We start from the raw sequence: 23,384 nt of genomic DNA, 5'->3' as shown, positions 1-23,384 counted from the left end.
AGGCTCCCGCGGCTCCCGGGGATTTTCCTGGCTCGGCTCCGAGCAGCGGTGCGGGGCACAGGGAATGCACCAGGGCTGCTTGCTGCGGGGCTCCCACTCTCAAACCATCCCATCCTTCCACCCACACTCTATTCCCTCCAGCCCTCAGACCCCACTCCAGCCCCTCAGAACCCTCTGTTGAGGCTCCATGGCCCTCCAGAGACCACTGTGCACAGCCAGACCCTAAGCACAGTCCCCAGCCCACCCTCAGCCTGCTCCAGCTCACACTGTTCTGACAACCCAGGGATGGCTCAGACACCCCAATTTCACCCACAGCACAGACCCCGCCTCTCTCTGCATGTCCCAGGAGAGCTTCCCTTCTGCATGGGCCATCAGATCCCCTGTAAGCTGTCAGGTCCCCTTTGTCCCCCCATATGCGTGCTCATGTCCCCATTACCCTGCACCCACACAAGGAAGAGATTAACTCCTGACTTGGACACAGAGCAACACTGCAGAAGGAATAGGGGAAAAATATTTATAATAAAAACAATTCAGCCTTCCCAGGGTCAGTGTCAGCCATGTCCTGCCCACACAGCCCTTGTTTCTCCCCTTGCCCCAGGACCGCTGTGGCCCCGTGGTGACTTTGTCCATCCCAGAGCTGCTCAGGGGGACTGAGCCAGAATCCCATATGGGAATTCGAGTCTGTCACAGGCATTGAAGTGAGGGGGTGTTCCCATGCTCTGCCTGCGCTGGGTGCCACCTTGTTTTAGGAGCACCCAAGACAAAGAGGAAAATGGAAGACAGAAGAAATGGAGAAACAAGGCTGGAGAAGGATGGAGTGAAACTGTGGAAGTGGCAGGTGGAGAGAGAGGTGCCTGAAGTGTCCTGGGACAGGACACTGACAGGCTGTGCTCAGCCACACACAGTGAGGGCCTGCTTGATGCTGGATTCCAGCTGGAGCTCCGTGTGCTTCCTCAAGGAGGGATAGGAGCTATGAGCCTCGTGTCTCTTCTCTCACATCCTGTGCAGAGACCCCACTGTGGAGCTCATCATCGTCACCTACACAGGGCACAGAGCAGCAGCATCTCAGCTACAACAGCCAGCAAGGATTCCTCCCTCCCTGGCAGCTGCTCAGCAGGGAGCAGGGGCTCCTCACCTTCTGTGAGGTGGTTCAGGTGAGCAGCCTGGGCCCTGCTCCCACTGACCAGGGCCATGGCCTCGTGCTCCGTGCAGCTGCTCAGGGCCTCCTCAGACCCCTTCCCCTCCTCGTCATCTTCAGAGTCCACCAGCACTAGGACATCCCCTGAGTCTGCATTCCTGGCAACAGCAGAGCAAGCTGGATGAAAGGCTGAGGAGAGCCTGCTCCCTGCCCTACAGGAAGGCTGAGCAGTGATGCCACAAGGAACTGGGCTGAGGAAAGTCAACTCACCTGAATGCAACACCTGAATGGGAGAGAAAAGAGAGACAACATTAGAAACTGCCCCTCTGTATGGCAGCAGTGTGCCCCTGCATGGGGAATCATGAGCATTGACTCTGTGATTGCAGAAGGCTGATCAATGCTTTATTATTACCACACTATGCCATGAAAAACCCATCAGCCTTGCCAGACAGTCTGATACAAATGCGTGGAACTAATTGATCAATGAATTAAAACACCATCACCAAAGTCCAATTAAGGAATCACACTTTGGTAAACAATCTCCATAACACATTCCACACATGCACAACCACTGCAGAGATTAAGATAAGAATTGTTTTCTCTGAGCTCTCTCACAGCTTCCCAGGAAAATCCTGGGAGAGAATTATGTCTCTCTCTGTTCAGAAGATATGTGATTACCACAGCACTGGGAGTGCCACTGGTTTCATTGACTGGACAAGCCCTGCCAACCCTGTGCCTCCCCCAGATGGCCACTGGCAGCCCCAAGCAGAGGCACTGATGTGGAGGTGACCTGCCCAGACGTGGCACAGGCAACCCTGACTGACTCCAGCATGCAGGGAGGGACAAGCAGGTCAGGGATAGAGCCCCAGGAAGGAGGAACCAACCCTTACCTCTGAGGCACAGGAGGGGATTGTAGTACAACACAACCCCAGTGACGGTGAGAACAGCCAGGAGGGACAGCACCACCACAGCACCCACGACCCCAACAATGTTCACCGGCTCTGCAGAGAGGGGACACAGATGGATGAGGAATTCCCAGGTGTGCAGCACCCCCAGGCCCTCCTGGCACAGCCCCACTCACGTTTCACCGTGAGGCACACGAAGAGCTCCCTGAGCCCCACGGGGTTCTGGGCCTTGCAGACGTAGCAGCCCCCATCGGTGGCCTGGGAGCAGTTCTGGATGGTGAGCCTGGACACGTTGCCCTCCTGGGCAATGAGGAACCTCCCCCCAGGCTGGATCTCCTGCTGGGGCTGGGAGATGTCCCTGAGCCAGCTGAGCCGAGCTGCCGGCGTGCTCTCGGTCACCCGGCACGTCAGGGTCACGTTGTCACCCACAAAGCAGGTCTGAGGGGGCTCAGACTCCAGGGAAGGGAGTTCTGAACAGCCCCGGGGCAAAAGGAAACAAAAACAAGAGTCAAGGAGGGAATGGAGGCAATTAACATAACGAGCAATCAAGCTTCTGGCTGATTAATAATCATTAACAGAAGGGAGGCAGGCAGGAGTCTGGGAGTTGAGCACTATGGGTTTGGCATTTGGCTCACTCAGGAGCCTCCCCAGGGGTGACCTGAGCAGCTTTCATGAGCTCAGTCCCTTCTGACACCTGTCTGCACATCCCCAGGGAAAAATGGTCTGAGGGCAGCCAGCAGGTAGGTGGCAGAGAGGAGAAGAGCAGCCCAGGGATTATTTCCCTTGGGAGCAGCAGAGCTCTTGTGAAGCCTTGACAACCCTTGGAAGACAGCCCAGATTTTCATCAGCCACTCAGATGCCTGAAGGGCACACACAATTCTTAAACCCACCCTTGCCAAACCTCATCTCAAGCTGCCCACAGCCCCCAAATCACCTCTCACTGTCACACAGGTGTGTGGGAGCTTTCCACAGGTGAAAACACTGCTGGGGTGAAATTTGTTGGCCCCTGAAGATGGGCACAAAACACAGCTCAGCTACACCTCTGCCATGATGGACACCTGTGCCTCCTGCTGCACTTGTGCCCTGCCATGCCACCTCCTGCCTTCCCTGACCTCCTCAGTGCTCTGGAGAGCAGGGAATGCCCAGGGTACCCACCAGCCCCCGTTCACCAGCTTCATGACAGTTAATGAGGCAGCAAAAGCACTCACTTATCTCCACAGTGCAGGCAGGCTGCTCCTGCTTCACCACGTGGCTGCCCACACACGTGAAGACTTTCCTGTGGGCGAGGTGGGAGCTGTTGAGGGTCTCCACGTGGGTGTCTGAGGAGCTGGTGGAGCTGATGACCCAGCTGGAGTTCTCCAAGTCCTGCCCCTCCTCTCTCCAGTGCAGGGTGGGGTGGGGGTACCCTCCAGGCCAGCTGCAGAACAGCTGCAGCATCTGCCCTGACGAGGAGCTCTCAGCCCAGCACTTTGGGGATGCCTGTGGTGGATCTATCAGCAAGGACAGCACGTGGTCAGAAACACTTGCAGGGCTGGAATTCATTTGTCATCATTCCCCTTGGAAAATCTTTCCTGCTCCCTGACCTGCATCCCACAGCCCCAGGTGTGCACAGCTGTAAGTGACAACAAGCAGGGACCAAGAGGGGCTGTGACAGTCCCCACAGCCAAGCCTTGAGGGAGGGAAAAAATTATTGCCACAGCTTTGTCCAATGGAAATGAGATAAACACAGCAGGAAAATGGAATCCCACTGCCCTGGTGCTCATGGCACAGCTACCACTGAGTCACCACTTGAGAGCAAGGCACACTTCTGGCTCTCTCCCAGCTGCTCCGTGCACACACAGATCCACACACACACGTGCTGATTTAACAGCCACAGGGATTCTGGACTCTGATCCAGGCAGCATTAACACACTGTGCCCAATGCAGAGCTGAACAAGACCCCACCAAGAGATCCAACCAAAACAAGCCCCACACACCAGAGGTGTCAGAGGGATGTCTGAGGCTTATTTTGGGGAGCATTTATTCAGAAGACTTTGAAATTACTTGAATTATTTAAAAAAACGTCATGGCAAACCCTCATGTGGGCTGCAAGAACACACCTTCCTGGGGCTGGTCTCTGCAGGAACTGTACACACACCTCAGGTGATCTCTGAAACCACCCAACTCTGGCAAGAAAGTTCTCTGCAACACTCCCTGTGTCCCACCTCTGGGGAGGATCAAACTGACCCCAAACCCTGGCTGTGGTTAACAGGGCACCTGTCAGCCAGAACCAGCAGAAACTGCCCCACATCAATGGGGCACAGCCCCTCCAGGATGTCCAGGTGGACACAGCCCCTCCAGGATGCCCAGCCAGAGCTGCACTTTCTGTGCTGAGCTCAGAACAGTCCCCTGAAGCCATCAGCTTTACATCCTGAACTCCCAGGCTCTCCCAGCACAACTCTGTCTAAAGAAATCTGCTCCCACAACATTAACAAACCAAATAAAAATCTCCACCCTCCCAACCTCACACAACACCAGCAAAAAGGAGCTGTTGTGGTTTGACCCCCAGGAGAGCCAACAGCTCTTGCATCAACCCACACACAGATGTGCCAAGGAATCCCTGGAGGTGTGGAACTGCACGTCTCCTTCACAGGTGCTTCCCATCCAAAACAAACACAGAACCACAGCCCAAGGCAGGGCTGCACCTTTGTCCTGTCACTAGAATGTTTACTGCTTGTGGGGTTGTCAAAGTGCAGTTTCCAACAAAAAGAGAACATTTTGGTACCACCCATGGGATGGGCTGTCAGATGGTTATTCCCACACAAAACCTCTACATGTCCTGGGAGGCTTTTCCACAGCAGTGCCAAGTCCAAAATTTGCTCCAGGCCAGGATAAGATGTTCTACCAACAGGGGTTGTAAAAAAATGGGGCTCTGATACAGGTCAGAGGTTAAACTTCTAACTTTTACTGATTCTGCTGCTGAGCTAAAGCATCTCCAGAAATCTTCTCCTCACCTATCAAAGGCTATGCCCACATCACCTTTGTTGTACTCAGACATTAGTGATACAATTAATTCCAGACTAATTAATGAAGCTCAGAGTGCAGCACCAACACTTGGCACCACATAAATATGTGGTGCTCCCAGATGTTCTGCCCCAGTGCTCCAGATGTGGGGCTTCTCATCCCAGTGCCTACATATCCACACCCTGAAGCAGCCTGGGGTTCAACCTTTCCACACCCCCATCTGCACATTCCTTGCTGCAGGAAGAGAATTTTTATTCCTGTAAACTTTCAAGAGGTTAATCTGTGCAGAACAGGTGCAGTGTTTACACACAGGTAGAAGGAAGGAACACCCTCAAGGCAAACAGGTCTCACACATGGAAAGAGCAGCAAGAAAGGAAAGGGCCAAGGGAGTACAGAGCACCAAAAAGCAGCAGATTTTCCCTCTTCTCAATCCTGAGGGCACTAAGAGCAGCACCAGATCTGGAGGGGACTGTTCCCATGGAATACATGAGGCATCAGGGCAAAAAATGGCTCCCTGGCAAAAGCAGGAATGATTAATTGGAGTGCTTTCCAGCCTGACTTCCACCTGTGCTCTGAACGTTTCTAAGGGAATGAATGGATGAAATAGACATGGAAAAGGGAGGAGGGGCTGATAGAACTGGCCTGTGCTGATAACAGGTACGCTCCCAGGACACTGCTCCTACATAAACCTGAGGAATTTCGTGCTTCCATCAATGTAAGACTTCTAAGTTGGGAAGAGTTCTCCCACTAAAAGGACGGCACAGCACATCTATCCCAAACAAGGGAAAGCAGACAGCAAGCAGCAGCCCCTACCCCAAGGTTTATGGAGACTCGAGTCAGCCAGACTCAGAGGCAAAAGGTCCCCATGGAATAGCTACAGAGAATGGAAGATGTGCCCAAAAACTCATTTATCACCAGCAATGAAGAAGAGACACAGCGAGGACTTGAGAGCTGCCATTTCCCCTCCACATGCTAGATCTGTGGCAGAACATTTGGACTCACATTTTCGTGCTTGTAAGCAGATGTGAGAGAGATTCTGCACCGTAAAGCCGTCCGCACTTTCTAAATATTATCTTTCCACCAGTGCCAGATGAATTTGGGGACGTGGGAGGCCGAGGGGAGGAAGCCCAGCTCGGGCATGACTTACTGGCCACCAGGAGCTGCACCCTGTGCTCGTGGTCCGTCTTGTTCAGCACTTCCCTGCAGGTGTAGTTGCCCTCGTCCTGCACACGCAGCTCGGAGATGCTCAGGGAGCTGTTGTCCACCAGGGAGAAGCGGACATCGGGGGGGAAGGAGACCCTCGAGGAGAAGAGAGGCGGGAAGGACTGCGGATCCCCTTGGAACCAGACCACCTCGGTGGCTTCCTTGGACACGTTGCGGCACAAGAGGAGGATGTTTCCTCCCACCTGCCCAAAAACCACTTCATCTGTTCCTGCAAGAGAGAGGGGACGCCGTAAGGGATGGAGGGAATGGGCAAAGCCGCCTTCTGCAGCAAAGACCTGGATACCTGCTCTGTGTCAGCCCTCTGGGGTGCTTCTTACGGGACTGCTGAGGGACATCTGAGGTGACTAAAAAGCACCAGCGCACAGCAGGATCAGGAAAAGGGACACAGCTCCCTGCTCCCCTCCCCGCAGCCCGCGCTACCTGCGGCCTCCCGGCGCGGCACCAGCCTCCAGAAGCAAAGGGCGAGGACGAGCCGCGCCGGCGGCATCCCGCCGAGCCGCTGCATGGCTGTGCGCCGCTGCCGGAGCCCCGCGGAGGCGGTGCTGCCCTGCCGCCGCCCCGGGGACAGGCCTGGGAAGGGCGGGCGGGCGTGCCCGGTCGGGGGGACCCGCCCGCCAGGCCCGTGAGGGGCCCGTGATGGGGTTCGTCCATGCAGCGGGTCCCGCCGCCTCACAGCCGCCGCTTCGGGCGGCCGCCATCTTGAGACCCCCCCCCAACGCCGCCCGCCATGTTGGGGTCACCTCACCCCCTCCCCCGGCCATGTGGGGCGGCACCAGCAGAGCGGGGCTGGCGCTGCCCCCGGTGCCGCCCACGGACCGGGAGTGTTTGAACCGGAGAGCGCGGTGTGTGCTGAGCGGGGTTCCCTAAGCAGTGTTCTCTGAGCGGTAAGCGACCCGCACGTTCAGAGAGCTGCTCTAATCCACCCACTCAGAGACACCGCACAAACCGCGGAGCGGGAAGAGCAGAGATAAATGGTTGTTCCTCTGTATAACCCCGCAGCGAGGACCGTAACCACGCAACTATGCTCGGGTTTCTCCAGGACACCTTACACATGGCAGCTTGGAAGCACCAAGGCGTGCGTGAAACAGAGCGCTGAGACCCACAGGATTGTCCCACTGGGCCCTAGTACATTAATTATTAATTAACCTAATTAGCGGTAGGGACGACAGGGCTGGCCCAGGTAACCGGAGCTCGGCCGGCCCCCCTCGGCTCCGCCTGGGGGCGCCATAGAGCTGGCACGGGGAGGCCTGCGGTGCGTCTCCACCAATGGGAGGGGAGCATAGCGGCGTCTCCACCAATGGGAGCGCAGCGGGGCGGTGCCTCCGCCAAGGGGCTCGGGCCGCTCGGAGCCGCCGCCGTCGCAGCCACAAACGTCGCCATGCCGGTGGACCTGGCCAAGTGGGACGGGCCGCTGAGCCTCTCCGAGGTGGAGCAGAAGCCAGCGCACCCGCTGAGGGTCAAGTATGGCTTCGTGGAGATCGACGAGCTGGGCAAGGTGCTCACGCCCACACAGGTGAGCAAACCGGCCCTGCGCGCGGGGGTTGGCGCGGCAAAATGGCGGGATGCGGCCGGGCCTCCTGCGCTGTCCCTCCGGCAGCTGCCGCCGGCGCTTCCCCGGGTGCGGGGCACAGAGAGGGGCTGAGCTGTGGGGGCGGCCTTGCTGTGGGGGCGGCCGTGCTGCAGGAGAGAAAACCCGTGGCTCTCACAGCCAGGGCGAGCTGGCACGAATGGCCTTTGAGCCCTGGGGTGCCGCTGCCAGCGCAGGCCGTGCTGGCCCCGTGTGCAGGGCAGGTGGCTGGCGCTGGCAGCGCGGGCGGTGCTAACGCGGTCATCCCTGCAGGTCCAGCATCGCCCCACCAGCATCGAGTGGGACGGCTGCGATCCCCAGAAGCTTTACACCCTGGTTCTCACGGACCCTGATGCGCCCAGTCGGAAGGACCCGAAGTTCAGGTAGTGGGGTTGGACAGCTCCGTGTCCTGCGTGGGGAAAAGGGAGCATCTCTCTTAGGCTGAGCAGAGGCTTAAGGAGGAGGTGGGGCTGTGCTCTGCCTAAGGTGCAGCTGTGGGGCTGTGCCTTGTCATAGAAATCACGTCCTTGCGTCTCTCCTTGAGCCAGGGACAGCATGGGGAGGAGCAGCTGCTCTTATCAAGGATGCTCAAAGTCTGTTGTAGCTGGAGCAGCACAGCATTTTCTGCTTGCTCTAATTTAGCACATATGTGAGTTGGAATTAGGTCTTTGCTGCCAGCAGACTATTAAATCTGGGACCAGCTCACCTTCCTCAAGTGAGCCTCAGCAGTGTTTGGAATCCCCACTCTCAGAGGTCAGGCTGTGCGTTTCCTGCAGCCACATGGGGCTGGTTTTGGCAGGCTGTGCATCCCAACAAAGCAGGGCCTGCTCTGGGACTGGTGCTCTTTGGGTTTGGCAAACAAGGAATGGCAGCTCTTTGTTTACTCCATGCTGACAGCCTCATGGAAAAGCAGCAAGCAGCTGGAGTGACAGAGGTTGTTCTTACCTGTGGCTCTGCCAGATTGTTCTGTGCCTTCTCCTTTCAGGGAGTGGCATCACTTCCTGGTGACCAACATGAAGGGCAACAACGTGGGCAGCGGGACCGTCATGTCGGATTACGTTGGCTCCGGGCCTCCCAAGGGAACAGGTCGGTACCTGCAGCCGCTCCCAGGTGCTGCTGTGGATCACACCCAGTGCAGCAGGGTGGGGAGAGCCCTGCAGGAACAATCCATGCAGGATTGCTGGGGGCTGCACACAGCAGGGATCCAGCCTGGCTAATGCACCTAATTCCCTGAGCAGCTGTGGGCTCACCTGGGGTGTGGTGGTGTTCACGGGGGTCCCAGGATGAGGGAAGAGATGAGGATCTGACTCCATGTTTCAGAAGGCTGAGTTGTTATTTTATAATATATATTATATGAAAAGAAAATTATATATTAATGATACATTAAAATGATATATTTAAACTGTACTAGAAGAATAGAAGAAAGGATTTAATCAGAAAGCTAGCAAGGGATAGAAAGGAGCGATAATAAAATCTTGTGACTGATCAGAGAATCTGAGACAGCTGGACTGTGATTGGCCATTAATTAAAAACAACTGCATGAGACCAATCAAAGATGCACCTGTTGCATTCCACAGCAGCAGATAATTGATGTTTACAACAGATTTATGAGGCCTCTCAGGAGAAAAGATATTATGATATATATTATAATAAAAGAAAATGATATATTAAAGCTATACTAAAAGAACAGAAGAGAGGATTTCCTCACAAAGCTAGCAAGGACAGAAGGGAGCGATAACAAAACCTTGTGGCTGACCAGAGCACCCGAGGCAGCTGTGCCGCAGGGCTCTGACGGCGCTGTCGGTCCCCCCGCAGGGCTGCACCGCTACGTGTGGCTGGTGTACGAGCAGGCGCAGCCGCTGGCCTGCAGCGAGCCCGTGCTCTCCAACCGCTCCGGGGACAAGCGCGGCAAGTTCAAGGTGGCCGCGTTCCGCAGCAAGTACGGGCTGGGCGCGCCCGTGGCGGGCACCTGCTACCAGGCCGAGTGGGACGATTACGTGCCCAAGCTCTACGAGCAGCTCTCGGGGAAGTAGGGCCAGGGCCCACGGTGGGGCTGGGCACGGCGCTGCAGTTGTGTTCTGTTAATGAGTTTGAGCCAAGTGTCCTGCTCTGACAATGTCGCTGTCACTGTCCCTGCTCTGTCCCTGTGCTGATGCTCGTGGTATCCTAGCTAGAGAGCTGCCCCTGGCTCCAAACTGACCTGCTTAAGGGAAACAGTAGCCTTTGTGAATTAGTGTCAATTCAGGGGGTCTCTGCTGTCTTGGCATGGCTTGAGGTGGCAGGGGTGTGGGTGCACAACCACTTTGGGGCAGGTGTTGGCTGTGGAGACTCCCTTTCCCAGGAGAGGAGAGGGCAGTCCAAGGGAAACTTCTCCCCCCCTTTTTTTTCCTTTCCCCCCTCCTACATTTGGCCAGTGCCTCCACATCACCACTACAGTAGTGAAGGTGCAGCTCGAGGGGAGGCAGGAGCTGGCCTAGAGCACTTCCCTCTGTTCTCTGCTGCCACCCAAAGCTGAGACCACTTTGTTCTGTTCAGTCCTGTGGTGCCCTGCCCTGTGCTCACAGTGCAATTAAAAACTTCCCAAGGTACTTGGTGTGCTTGCTTGTCTTCTTGGGGGGATGAGGGCAGTGCTCAGGGAGCAGTGGGTGCTGTTGTGTTCTTGGGATGAGGCTGGACCCTGTGCCAGGGCTCCCATTCCTGGAGGGACACAGCTCAAAGCCATCGTGTCTTTCTATCTCAAAAACATTCCCAGCCTTCAGTTCCTTCCCAGGGGATCTCCACTCACTCCCAGACCCGTGGGGACCCTCCACAGGAGCCCCCACATTACCACAGCACATCTGACACCCCAACAGTCAGAACAATCTGGGCACCACCAGCTTCCCTGACCTGAGGCCAATTCCCAGCCCAGCTGCAGGTCCCAGGTGCTTCCTGCTGCTCCATTGAGGGCTGGGGGTGTCTCCTGAGTGTCCAGAGCAGAAATGAGCCTTTGGTAGAGCCTGGTGGCTATAAAAAGGTAAAAAAGGTGAAGCCAGTGCAATTCAGCTTCACAGAATCAGGAGCCTTCCCCCTTTTTTCCAAGCTGCTCTATCAAAGCTCTGCAGTGACATGGTCTGACAAACAGGAATCAGCAGCACCCTGTGAAAATAAAACCCCAGGGCAGTTCTATCAGCCCAGCAATTAAAACATTTCCAGAGGATCAGTGATTTTCCAGGAAAACAGCCCCAGCTACTCCAGCCCAAGGCCCACCAGAGTTAGGTTGGAGCAGGGCTCACAAGGCTCATCCATCCTTGGACTGCTCAGAGGACATGAAAAAATAAAAAATCCATTACCCTAAAAGCCTCCAGTGCCAGGAACCAGCCCTGCCCAGGCTGAGGGACACCTGTGGAACGGGACACCTGTGGAATGTGTCCCCTCCCCATCCCCACCTTGCACCTGTGCTGGGCCACGAGCCACCCCTCCCACAATAACACAGCCAGGCATTGTGATGAACACTTTTATTTACAAATATAATTAAAAGCTCTGACAGTTATTCATGCTCTTCCCTGGAACCTGAAAAATGTTTTTGTTGTTTTGTTGGTTTTTTTGTCCTTTTTTTTTTTGTTGGTTTTTTTTTTAAAGTGCATGCAAAAGAAGTAAAGCCTTTTTTTTTTCTCTTTTTATTGTAAGAAAATACACAGTTTGAAAGTGTGAATAATGCAATATTTATGACCAAGATCATGGGGTTGGGGGTGGACTTGGGGGAGGAACAAAAAAAAACCCCCCAAAAAAAAAACAAATAAAAGAAAAACTGAAAAGGGCTGGGATGATCTAACAGACAGTGTTGAGCTCCAGAACAGAACTGGAGAGTGGGGGGTGGCTGGAGCAGGAAGGGAGGGGGGGAAAGAAGTAAAAAAATTTTTGATCAGAGAAACAGTTAAAATACAATATGAAAATAAGTAAAAGCTCTCCTTAAATTCCTTCTATACACAAAATACACGATTTGACAAAGCCCAATTTGTGCTACTGGGATCCTGTGGGCTCATTTAAGTGTATTCACATTCTCTGCGACAGCAGAAAATGATTTATGATACAATCAAGAATATGCCCAGGGGCCAGGGCTTGTCCCTGCTGCCCCTGGCATGGTTCTCCTAAAAATCACCACGTCGTCACCCTCCCCTCCCCACCCCCAAAAAAGTAATAATATGTCACCACTGATATGTACAGCACGATTAAGTTTTTTTTTTCTGTAAAATGTATCAAATTTTTTTTTTCAATCTTTAATAAAACTTTTTTTTTTTTATTATTTAATTATTCCTGATGAATAAATACCAAAAAAATAAAAATAAAATAAAATTATGCAGCAGCTAGTTAAGGTAAGGCTGCGGATTCAGTCTCTCTCCCCCTGGGATCGTAGATATCTTTTAATTATTAATATTTTTTTGCTTGTACTTTCATTGATTGGTGGTAAAATGAGTGATTGCTCAGAAGCAACATACATCCACTTGGTGGCTTTTTTTTTTTTATATATATATTTTTTTTTTCTCCATTAAAATTGTCTCCAAAGTTTTCACTGAAACATTTTTAATCATTGCACAGAGACATCAATACTGTGACATACTATGGAAAAGACTGCCAGGAGCTGTCCTGCACCGGGACGTGACGGGGGAAAGGGGCCCCTGATGGATAAGAATATACAGGCACTGGTCCGACACGATGTCAGTAAGAGAGACAGAAAGAGAGAGAGCACGCCCGTCAACATGGGGAATGTTGGGTTTGCAAGTTTTATCCTTACTTGGTTTGCTTTCTGTGGTTTTTGTTTTGTTTTGTTTTTTTGTTTTGTTTTTAAATGGCAAAGAAATTTAACCTCATCTATAGTCCTCCTTGGGATACTCTAATGTGACCAAATTCCCAAAGCCCATCCGCAGGCTCTCCATGTCAAACGTCTCAATCTCTCGCTCCTGCCTTTCCAACAGGAACTTGATCCTCTCGCTGCGTTCCTTCTGCAGGGCGGCGAGCTCCTCCTCGATCTGCAAGGGGCACAGTCAGCAGCGCCCAGCACAGCTCTGTGTCCCCAAAATCCCCTCTCAAGGAGCACAGCCAGCAGCCCCCAGCACAGATCCATGTCCCCAAAATCCCCTCTCAAGGAGCACAGCCAGCCCGCAGCACAGATCCATGTCCCCTGTATCCCCAAAATCCCCTCTGCAAGGGGCACAGCCAGCCCCCAGCACAGATCCATGTCCTCAAAATCCCCTCTGCAAGGGGCACAGCCAGCCCCCAGCACAGATCCATATCCCCAAAATCCCCTCTGCAAGGGGCACAGCCAGCAGCCCCCAGCACAGCTCTGTGTCCCCAAAATCCCCTCTGCAAGGGGCACAGCCAGCAGCCCCCAGCACAGCTCCACACTGCCCTTGTCCCCCAAAATCAATGAGCACAGTCAGCAGCCCACAGCACAAATCCACACTGTGTGTATCCCCAAAATCCCCTCTGCAAGGAGCACAGCCAGCTGCCCCCAGCACAGTTCCATCCTCCCTGTGTCCCCCCAAAATCTCCTCTGATACAAGCACAGCTCCAGCCTCCTGTATCCCCAATATCCCCTCTGCAAGGAGCACAGCCAGCAGCAGCCCCCAGCACAGATCCACATTGCCCATGTCCCCCAAAATTTCCTCTGCAAGGAGCACAGTCAGGAGCCCCCAGCACAGATCCACCCTGCCCCAGGTCCCCAAAACCCCCTCTGACACGAGCACAGTCACAACCCCCAGCACAGCTCCACCCTGCTCGTGTCCCCAAAATCAACAAGCACAGTCAGCAGCCCCCAGCACAGCTCCATGTCACCTGTATCCCCAAAATCCCCTCTGCAAGGAGCACAGCCAGCACCCCCCAGCACAGCTTCACAGTGCCCTGTGTCCCCCAAAATCAACGGGCACAGCCAGCAGCCCCCAGCACAGATCTACCCTGCCCCAGGTCCCCAAAATCCCCTCTGCAAGGAGCACAGTCAGCAACTCCACCCTGCCCATGTCCCCAAAATCAACAAGCACAGCCAGCAGCCCCCAGCACAGATCCACCCTTCCCTTCTCCCAAAATCCCCTGTGGAGGTACCTTCTGTTCCAGGTGTGCCCTGCGCAGCGACACCCGTTGCTCCAGCTTCTGGAGTTCCCTTTCATGCTGTGCTTCTGTCTGCATCTTTATTTTGCTCTGGTAGGCGTTGAGCAGCTCCATCTCCTGCTGAAGTTGCAGTCTCAGGGCTTGGCATTCTGCTTCCTGGGCCTCGTCCAGCCGGAGCTGTGAGAGCACGGGCAAAACAAGGCTCAAACAAACCCTGCTGGGAATCCCTCTGCTCCCACACAAGTCACACACCACTCTTTCTTCCCAAAGCCACTGGTGTTGGTGGCAGAGGGAGAAAGCAGAAAAGGCTTCATGAGCAGCAGCTGCTCTGCTCACACTGAGGCAGAGCCTCTGAAGATCCAATCCTAATCCCCAGCATGCCAGGGGAGCAGGGGAAGGACATGTGTTCCACAGGACACTCATTCCAAGAGGGAAAGTGCCAGCTGATGTGTTGTTTAAAGAGTTTTGCCAATTCAGGGGCTGGAGCAGTCCCCCCAGGGTGCTGCCAGGCCCCAGAGCCCCCTGCACGTACCGCCTGCGAGGCCATCATCTCATTGATGCTCTGCTCGTACTGCTCGGCCAGGATGGCGAGCTTCCGTGTCTGCTCGTCCTTCAGGCTCTTCAGAATTGTCTTGTGCTCACTCTTTGGAGTTACTTCCAGCTGGTGATTCTTCAGTGCTTTGTACTGCTTAGTTTGCACTTTGCATGTGTCCTGGAACTGCTTTTTGATCTGCATTTCCATAGCCTGCCAAGGAAGGAACGTTGTGAAGAGCACGAAGGGCTTTGGGAATGGAGAAGCTGTGGTATGTCTACATGGGTGGGGTGGTGGGAACCACAGCTCCCCTGTGCATGCTTCCCACAGGGATTAACCAGCAGCAGCAGCAGCTCAGACCCTGCTGCAGCCTGGCCAGGAACTGCATCCCCTCAGCCCTCCTCAGCCCAGGGCACTTCCACTTCCGCAGATCACCCAGCCCATCACCTGCCTCCCAAATCTGCTTTCTCACAGCATCATTCCCCTTCCATGTCCTTCTCACCTCAACCTTGCACTATGTGGAGGCTGCAGACCTGGGAACTAGCAAGGGTGTGACAGAGTGACAGCAGTGTGCTTCTCTCTGATGACCAGTGACCCCAGGGAACAGCTGGAGCTGTGTAAGGGAGGCTGAGGCTGGCTATCAGGGAAAGGCTCTTTCCCCAGAGGGTGCTGGGCACTGCCCAGGCTCCCCAGGGAATGGGCACAGCCCTGAGGCTGCCAGAGCTCCAGGGGCATTTGGAAAATGCTCTCAGGGATGCACAGGGTGAGATTGGTGGGGTGTCTGTCCAGGATTGGAATTTGGACTCCATGAGCCCTGTGGGGCCCTTCCTACTCAGGATATTATGTGACACTGGGAGGAGGAACATGCCTCTACCAGAGAGCAGCTCAGAGGTCTGTAAGCACATTGGGGTGTGCACAGAGCTCAGCACACACCAGAGTGCTCTGTGTTCTCTCTGGACTCTGAAATAACCACAAACCCCCTCTCCTCATCATTCTAAGCTGACACCAGCGAGTGTCTGAACAACACAGCTTGTCAGAAACAAATTCTCTAACACTTTGCTTAGGACTGGACTATTTTACAACAGCCTCAATTAGCACAGCACTATAAAGACCCTCTGTGAGCCCTGGGCTATCCCAGCCCACAACCTCCCTTATGCAGAGCTGCTCTGTGCCAAGGGAGGGGATGCAAGGCAGAGCACAGGGAGCGGAGAGCAGCGGTCCCACAGCACAGGACAGAGGCTGGAGGAGGAGCAGGGACAGCCGGCAGCACCTTCAGGTTCTTTGGTTGCTGCCGGAGCTCCATGAAGTGCTTCCTGTGCAGCTCCCGCTCGCGCCGCTTGTTGTACTCCAGCTGGTTCTCGAGCTCAGTCTGGTGCTGCAGGCGGATCAGGTCCATGCGCAGCTTCTGCAGCGTGTGCAGCTGCCGGTACTCCAGCTCCCGCGTGGACTCGTCGTGCCGGATCAGCATGGCGTGCTCCATCTCCTTCTGCGTCCGCTTCTTGTTCAGCTCCTGCACACACACACACACACAGAGCCCTGCTGCAGCTCCTGCCCACGGCGCTGCCAGCTGCAGGTGTGTCACAGGGAAACACAAACCCGGCAGCGCCATGGGGATGCTAGGAGAGACCACTGAGTGACCATCCATCCATCCGTGCTAGGAGAGACCACTGAGTGACCATCCATCCATCCATCCATCCATGCTAGGAGTGACCACTGAGTGACCATCCATCCATCCATGCTAGTAGAGACCACTAAGTGACCATCCATCCATCCATGCTAGGAGTGACCACTGAGTGACCATCCATCCATCCATGCTAGGAGAGACCACTGAGTGACCATCCATCCATCTGTCTATCCATGCTAGGAGAGACCACTGAGTGACCATCCATCCATCCATGCTAGGAGAGACCACTGAGTGACCATCCATCCATCCATCCATCCGTGCTAGGAGAGACCACTGAGTGACCATCCATCCATGCTAGGAGTGACCACTGAGTGACCATCCATCCATCCATCCATCCATGCTAGGAGAGACCACTGAGTGACCATCCATCCATCCATCCATCCATCCATGCTAGGAGTGACCACTGTGTGACCATCCATCCATCCATGCTAGGAGAGACCACTGAGTGACCATCCATCCATCCGTGCTAGGAGAGACCACTGAGTGACCATCCATCTGTCCATCCATCCATCCATCCATCCATCCATCCATGCTAGGAGTGACCACTGAGTGACCATCTATCCATCTGTCTATCCATGCTAGGAGAGACCACTGAGTGACCATCCATCCATCCATCCATCCATGCTAGGAGTGACCACTGTGTGACCATCCATCCATGCTGGAGAGACCACTGAGTGACCATCCATCCATGCTGGAGAGACCACTGAGTCACCATCCATCCATCTGTCTATCCATGCTAGGAGAGACCACTGAGTGACCCTCCATCCATCCATGCTAGGAGAGCCCACTGAGTGACCATCCATCCATCCGTCCATCCATGCTAGGAGTCACCACTGAGTGACCATCCATCCATCCATGCTAGGAGTCACCACTGAGTGACCATCCATCCATCCATCCATCCATGCTAGGAGAGCCCACTGAGTGACCATCCATCCATCCGTCCATCCATGCTAGGAGTGACCACTGAGTGACCATCCATCCATCCATCCATCCATCCATCCATCCATCCATCCATCCATCCATCCATCCATCCATCCATCCCCTGCTCTGGGATGGCCCCGCGAGTCCCCAGCAGGTGGCACCAGGACCCCACACAAGCCCTGGGTGCCTGCAGGAACTCGCAGCAGCTTTCACTGAACTCATCCCAGGCTGCTCAGGGTGATGGAACTGGGGCCCTTGTCTGGTGGGTACTGGGAAGGAGCTCCTCCCTCCATCACCTGCACTGGAGTGGCCAAGGCAGAGGCCAGTGGCTCTGACACCACCTCAGGTGAGAAGGTGAATTGCCCGGGTGGGATTTGGCACAAGGCGCAGCTCATTTTTAAAACAAGACCGGTTTTGCAGTGCTCACCAAGAGCTCCTGCACAGTCTGGGATAACCACCCCCAAGCCACAAGCCCAGGAAGGGGAAGGCACCAGTTCCCTGCCCGATTATTGAACACATTTGTGTCATTTGTGCCTCAAGGTGCCAGCCCTGCCCTGAGCAGCACAGAGCTGACTCCAGCTGCACCCTCATGGATGCTGCTGTGCTCCCCCGATCCCGGCTCAGGTTTCAGCCTCAGCCAGGCACACCAGGGCTGCCCCACCCCACCCGTGCCCAGCCCAGGGCTGCCTCAGCCTAATGGGTTTCTACAGGAGAAGCAAAAAAATGCAATTGTTCTGTTGCACGTTTGGTAATCCTGCTGTAACTCTCAACAGCAGCACCTGCAAACTTCAGTCCCTGCGGCTGCTACACCTGGGACAGGTTTGAGCTGAGAGGGTGGGCAAGGAAACAGGACCAGGGTTTGTTTCCTTCTGCCCTCTAAGGGTGTAGCATGTGTTCACATTTAAGCAAAACTCGACCCCTGATAGGCAAAATTAAAATTTACAGGTAGTGGCGTGCCAAAATGACTTCCCAAAGGCAGGTGGGGCACTGACCAGGCAGGGAGCTGTGGCACATGTGCCTTCATCCCAGGATAGCTCAGCCAGCCTCTCCCAAGCCTGTTCCAACCTGATTTCAGTTCACACAGCATAAACACACACAGTCACTCCACTTCCTTCAAACACTTTCCCATTTGCACAGAAACAACATCTGTGGTTACTTAAAATATGGAAAACACATTTGGAAAGTGTTATTTACTTCAGGTGATCCAAGTAGTTAGTACTGGCACATTTGAACTAGTAGGGATGTAATTTTCAGGGAATAAAAACTCAGATAATTCTGAAAATTAGCTCTCTCCTGGGAGCTTAAATGCAGGAGGTCAGAGGTGTGTTCCTGTTAAATGCCACGCCAGGTCACTGAACTCTGTTCTCATCCCTGCCACAGAGCAGACATGCTGGGACAAGGGTGCTCAAATCTGAATTTCTGGAATCAGTAGTTTTGAGGGTGCCTGGGTTGAGATATCTGGATCTCAGCAAAGCAGCTGAGCAGCCCCAGGCACATCTGGACTCAAGGGTAGCAAAGCTCTGAACAAGTACAAATGGTACTGGAAAGCCTGAGGATAGCAGGCCAAACACAATTGGAAATTTTTGACCACTCCTCACTCAGTTTTCACTAAAACACCCTCTCATCTGACAGTCTTTATCCAAAAATAACATCCACGAAGAACTCAGATACTACAGTGATGGCCACAGGAGCATCTCCATGCGGAAGCTCTTTCTCCAAAGTGGTGTGTGACCACAGGCAGCCTTGAGGCAAGGGGCAAAAACCAATGAGGGGAAGCAGGGTGTGAAAAGCTGCTCCTTGACAGCCCATATCCCCATCCCACAGCTCTCCCCACACCCCAAACTGGGGCAGGACCCCCAAACCCAACACTCAGGAGCTGGGATGAGACATCAGAGGAAGAGGCCACAGGGTGTTTCTGGCTGCAGTCAACGCTGCCATCCCTCAACTGATAAAGCAGCCACAGCTGCAGGGAAAACCATTTCCCAAAACATATTTTGCTACATTTTTCTCAATTCTACTTAGCAACTAGAAGCATGAAGACCTAACCAGCCAAGACATGAAGCTAAAGCAGTTAAAGCAGGCTGTGAGAGAAGTGAGGAGTGCCATACTTCCCGAATGTTCTGCTGCTCCATCTCGTGCCTCTTGATCATCGTTTTTCTCTTGAAGGATCGGCAGTTTTTGTCGTAGTAGAGTCTCTGCTGGCTGAGAAGCTGGGCCTCCTCTTCAGCCTGTGTGTGCTGCAGGTTCTCTTTGTGTTTGGATATCCTTTCTTGCTTCTCTTTCTTGGGTGTGCTGTGGTCCTCATTCATTTCCTGCAGGGTCAAAACAAGGCTTGTCTCAGCACCGCAGTGACACAGGACATGGGGCTCCTTGCTGGCTCCTCCTCTGCCACTCAGGCCATGAAAGGACACCAAAACCCCACCACAAACCAACAGAACCAGAAACTATCACCTGGCCATGCTCAGCCCTGCTGCCCCTACAGCTGTACCAGGACCCACACCAAGAGTAGGAGGGAAAATGGCCACAGAGCTCCTTGATAATAATTTTCTCACCCTTACCTTAACAGTTAATTATTTTTGCAATATGGTGAAGACACTACTTAAATAATGCATTTTGGTACATTAGAAGTTATTTCTCTTCCTAATTTATGTAACTGATCACAGGGCTTTTAGTCTGGGGACATTGAATGGCTGCTCTGATTACTTGAAAGAAAAAAAACAGATGAGGAGAAAGAAAGGGGAAGAAGAACTCTCTGTGAAGTCCCATTTTCCCTCATCACCCTTGGTTTCAAAGATTCTGCTCTACAGCAAATTGTGAAACACCTGTAGCCACCCTCACAAATTGTTCTGGAAATGCTGCCAGATGCTCCCAGCTCCTAAAGATTTACTTGCTGAGAATCCAAAATTTGCTTCCAAGCCTGACAGTATCCCTTAAACCCCTGGGCTGGCCCAGGTTTATCAAAACAAAAGAGTGGCTCGTGTTCATCCCACACCCCTTCAGCCCTGAAAATGAGAGTTTCTCGCCTCTTTAATCTTTTCCTTGCAAAGCTTGTATTGTTTCTTCTGACTTTCTAAAAAGGTCGCCAGGTCTTTCTTTTGCTGAGCCAAAATCTGTTGCTGGAATCTCTTTTCATCTGCTGCAGCTGCCTTTGCCTGCAATGTACAGAGAGAGGAAAAAAAACAATAAAAAAAGAAAAAAAGGTGAGTGAGCAGGTGCAGAACCCAGCACAAATTATTGTTGTGGTTTTTGATTTTTGGTCAGTCATTTTGGTGGCTGTGCTAGACAAAGCCATGAGCGCTCAGCTCACACACAGAATGCTCACAATAAGTCTGAGGGCTTCCTTGTGCTTCTCACTTCTCCACCAACGCCACCCCAGAAAGCACAACGACACCAGTTTATTAGGTGGATGAACATGCTAGTTTTTAGACTGAGTGACAGCTTTGTCACGCCCTCAGCTGAGGCAAAGCTCCCACCAAGGTCCCCACAGCCCCTTTTATGCAGCTGGGGCACTGGTGGATGCCAACAGAGCGCCCATCAGCCAGGAAGGTGACGTGAGGCTGCTTGAGAGAGCACAAGGTCACAGAATCACCAGGCTGGAAGAGACCTTTGAGATGATTGAGTTCCACCCAGCCCTAACATCTCAATTAAACCACGGCACCCAGTGCCACATCCAATCATCTTCTAAGCACATCCAGGGATAGTGACTCCACCACCTCCCCAGGCAGACCATTCCAGTACTTTGTGTAAAAAACTTTTTCCTAACATCCAACTTAAATTTCCCTTGGGGCAGTTTAACACTTTGTCCTCTCATTCTGCACCTCAGACCACAGGTTTGAGCAGCAAACCTGGGTTCTCCTGTCCCTCACACCCTCCCAGCACTCACCTCCTTCTCCATCACAGCCACTTGCTTCTTGGCCAGCTTCTCCAGCTCAATGGACGAGTTGTTGGCGTGTGTCTCCACCTCCTTCTGCAGCTTGAGGCGGTGCTCGTCCATCTCGGCCTTCAACTTGTTCTCCAGGGCGATCAGCTGCTTCTGGTGCTGGCGCCGCATCCGCTTATATCCTGACATCTGTTCCCGCAGCTCGTTCTCCTGCTCATGCTCATGGATCTGTCTTGTAACCTGGGGGAAAACAGGGCACCCACTGCTCCATGGCCTTGCTTCCCACACCAGCTCACTGGAGCCAGGCCCCGCTCTGCTCTCAGCGATCCGTGGGTTTTGGAGGTGCTGCTGTTTGGTTTCACAAAGCCACGGGGTTTCTCTGGCCTAACTTTTAGCCCCCATCTTTTCCTGAGACTTTTATGTCTGAAAATTAAGCTGGAAATGCCATATTACAAATAAAGGAAGGGAGTGGTTACTTATTGATGCCCTCTGAAGGCTGCCTTCAGAGCAGAGACTAGATGGAGCTAAAGAATAGAGACTAGATGGAGTTATAGAGACTAGATGGAGCTAAAGAATAGAGACTAGATGGAGTTATAGAGACTAGATGGAGCTAAAGAATAGAGACTAGATGGAGTTAAAGAATAGAGACTAAATGGAGTTATAGAGACTAGATGGAGCTAAAGAACAGAGACTAGATGGAGCTAAAGAACAGAGACTAGATGGAGTTATAGAGACTAGATGGAGCTAAAGAATAGAGACTAGATGGAGCTAAAGAATAAAGTAGGGATTTATTAAGAGGCCTCAACAGATCCACCTTGGGCAGCACAACCCAAAATGGCCACACAATGGATGATTGCTCAGGAGATCCCTCACTTTTATATATTCTGGTCCATTTGCATATTTGAGTTAATTGTCCAATTATAGCTTTAGCCCATGAAGTCCAATCCTTCTGGTTTTCTCTCTTCAGTCCCCATTGTATATGCTCTTGGGTCTGAGATCTGGGTCTGCTGCCCTTGGTCCCCAGCTACAGAAGGAATTGTTTTGTTTCCCTGTTCTGTGAAGAGAACTCACTATACCCTAATATGAAGCCAGACTTTGACACTAAAGCAGAACAGAATCTGAAAAATATAAAAACTAAAACCTGAGGCATCATTATCACTCCAGGACATGCTGAAGGAGATCTGGAAACAAAGGTGGCTAATGGACAACATTCCTCAGATACTTTATACAGATGCATGACTAAGATCCTTATTCAGATTCAACTTATTCACCTTATTCAGATCCATGGATTCCCAAGAAGCAGCCAGAACCCCCCCATTCTTTCCTTCCTCCTCAAGTCACCCCCATGCCAATTCAATCCCTCAACATCTATTTTCTGCTATGAGGAGCCTCCTTCAAAACTTCCCCTTAAAATTCAAGATGATGGCAGACTGAGCTCATTCCTTCCCAGAATTGAAAGTTTTCTAACAAGGGAATGCTGTTCTGGAACTGTGTGCTCTTAACAAGATTGATCAGATGGTCTAAGCAGATTTTAAACCCTGCTCAGCTGAAACAAACTCACAAATTCCACATTCATTTCCATGCCCAAGTGTATCCATGTGAAAGGAAGAAAAAAAAACACCAACAGGCTGTGCCAAAAATGTTAAGAAGAAAATGCAAATGGTGATGCTTCCATTTCAAAAGAAGAAAAGTGTCCAAGACTAATTTTTATTTTTTTAAAGACAGTCTCAGGAACTTATGAAGATCTGATCATTTATACAATCTGAGAACCAAAAGCTTGGTACATGTGTGGACTGAAGGCCCTGATTCTGTGCAAGGGGACCTTTGCTTTGCCACTTAAGTGTGAAGAGCTCAGGCCTTTGAAGGTGATCAGTGAAGCTTTGTGAACCAGGAGTCCCTCGTGCAGCCTTCCTGATGGATTCCTCCACAGCAACCCCAAAACTGGCCCCTGCATGGCGCTGCTGTCATTTGAAGGCAGTTCTGTGGAGATTTTTGGAGTTTAGATGCAGGATGGGACACACCTACAGAGCTGGGAAAGCTCAGGCTCAAGAGAAGAGCAGCTGCTTTAGGGAGCTGCCATCCCAGTGCACTTGCTGGCTCCAGGGCCGGGAGGTGACAGGAAGCCAAGTCAGAGCTCCAAATCAAGAGATGAACACCCTGAATGTGGTCACCCAAGGCAGGCAGCAAGTGCCACCTGTCTCAGTTCAAATGACCCCAAGACTTGGGAGGAGGGTGAAGAGGAACTCAGGAAGAGCCTCCCAAGGATTGCAGAGGAACCAAAGAACCAGCCTGAGCACAGCCCTGTCACACTCAGGGTGATCAGGGAGGCTGAGCACCCACCAGGAGGTGATGGGCAAACCACTTCCTTCCTACAAGAAATTCAGAATATCATTTTGGAGCAGGCTACATTAAATATACCTCAGCCCCTGGTGCAACAGAGCAACCTGTA

At 52.8% G+C, this 23,384-nt stretch overlaps 3 protein-coding genes across 4 annotated transcripts in view; 1 reads left to right on the top strand and 2 right to left on the bottom strand.

The window, feature by feature from the left end:
• Positions 1 to 500: 500 nt before the first annotated feature.
• VSIG10 (V-set and immunoglobulin domain containing 10) lies at positions 501 to 6,787 on the bottom strand. Its single transcript, XM_063173332.1, has 8 exons — positions 6,691 to 6,787; positions 6,194 to 6,478; positions 3,252 to 3,533; positions 2,220 to 2,513; positions 2,029 to 2,139; positions 1,409 to 1,421; positions 1,136 to 1,296; positions 501 to 1,038 (listed from the first exon to the last, which is right to left on the bottom strand). The coding sequence occupies exons 1-8, from the start codon at positions 6,773 to 6,775 to the stop codon at positions 971 to 973; spliced, it is 1,299 nt and encodes a 432-aa protein (XP_063029402.1). The 5' UTR covers positions 6,776 to 6,787; the 3' UTR covers positions 501 to 970.
• An 804-nt stretch (positions 6,788 to 7,591) lies between these two features.
• PEBP1 (phosphatidylethanolamine binding protein 1) lies at positions 7,592 to 10,425 on the top strand. The gene is made up of 4 exons (XM_063173347.1): positions 7,592 to 7,783; positions 8,111 to 8,220; positions 8,823 to 8,923; positions 9,653 to 10,425. Exons 1-4 carry the CDS (start codon positions 7,649 to 7,651, stop codon positions 9,868 to 9,870), a joined length of 564 nt encoding a protein of 187 aa, XP_063029417.1. The 5' UTR covers positions 7,592 to 7,648; the 3' UTR covers positions 9,871 to 10,425.
• An 891-nt stretch (positions 10,426 to 11,316) lies between these two features.
• The window catches only part of TAOK3 (TAO kinase 3), a 46,016-nt gene continuing 33,948 nt past the window's right edge, over positions 11,317 to 23,384 (bottom strand). For both annotated transcript variants that reach the window (XM_063173344.1, XM_063173345.1), the window contains 7 exons: positions 20,939 to 21,175; positions 20,079 to 20,207; positions 19,164 to 19,367; positions 15,721 to 15,960; positions 14,451 to 14,663; positions 13,913 to 14,095; positions 11,317 to 12,843 (listed from right to left, as the gene is read on the bottom strand). In XM_063173344.1, the coding sequence (XP_063029414.1) occupies positions 12,682 to 12,843; positions 13,913 to 14,095; positions 14,451 to 14,663; positions 15,721 to 15,960; positions 19,164 to 19,367; positions 20,079 to 20,207; positions 20,939 to 21,175 (1,368 nt within the window). In that variant the 3' untranslated portion in view covers positions 11,317 to 12,681. The remainder of the gene's footprint in view (positions 12,844 to 13,912; positions 14,096 to 14,450; positions 14,664 to 15,720; positions 15,961 to 19,163; positions 19,368 to 20,078; positions 20,208 to 20,938; positions 21,176 to 23,384) is intronic.

Source organism: Melospiza melodia, chromosome 20, assembly GCF_035770615.1.
Source record: "Melospiza melodia melodia isolate bMelMel2 chromosome 20, bMelMel2.pri, whole genome shotgun sequence".
NCBI classification, from domain to species: Eukaryota; Metazoa; Chordata; class Aves; order Passeriformes; family Passerellidae; genus Melospiza; species Melospiza melodia.
Note: the sequence above shows the minus strand (reverse complement) of the source record. Positions and strands in the feature narration are given on the sequence as shown.

Coding starts and splice junctions, on each gene's coding strand:
- VSIG10 (XM_063173332.1), bottom strand. CDS start 6,775: ATGCAGCGGCTCGGCGGGATGCCGCCGGCGCGGCTCGTCCTCGCCCTT. Junction 6,479..6,690: donor GCCGCGCCGGGAGGCCGCAG/GTAGCGCGGGCT, acceptor TCTCTCTTGCAG/GAACAGATGAAGTGGTTTTT. Junction 2,514..3,251: donor TGCCTGCACTGTGGAGATAA/GTGAGTGCTTTT, acceptor GGGGCTGTTCAG/AACTCCCTTCCCTGGAGTCT.
- PEBP1 (XM_063173347.1), top strand. CDS start 7,649: ATGCCGGTGGACCTGGCCAAGTGGGACGGGCCGCTGAGCCTCTCCGAG. Junction 7,784..8,110: donor AGGTGCTCACGCCCACACAG/GTGAGCAAACCG, acceptor TCATCCCTGCAG/GTCCAGCATCGCCCCACCAG. Junction 8,924..9,652: donor CGGGCCTCCCAAGGGAACAG/GTCGGTACCTGC, acceptor GTCCCCCCGCAG/GGCTGCACCGCTACGTGTGG.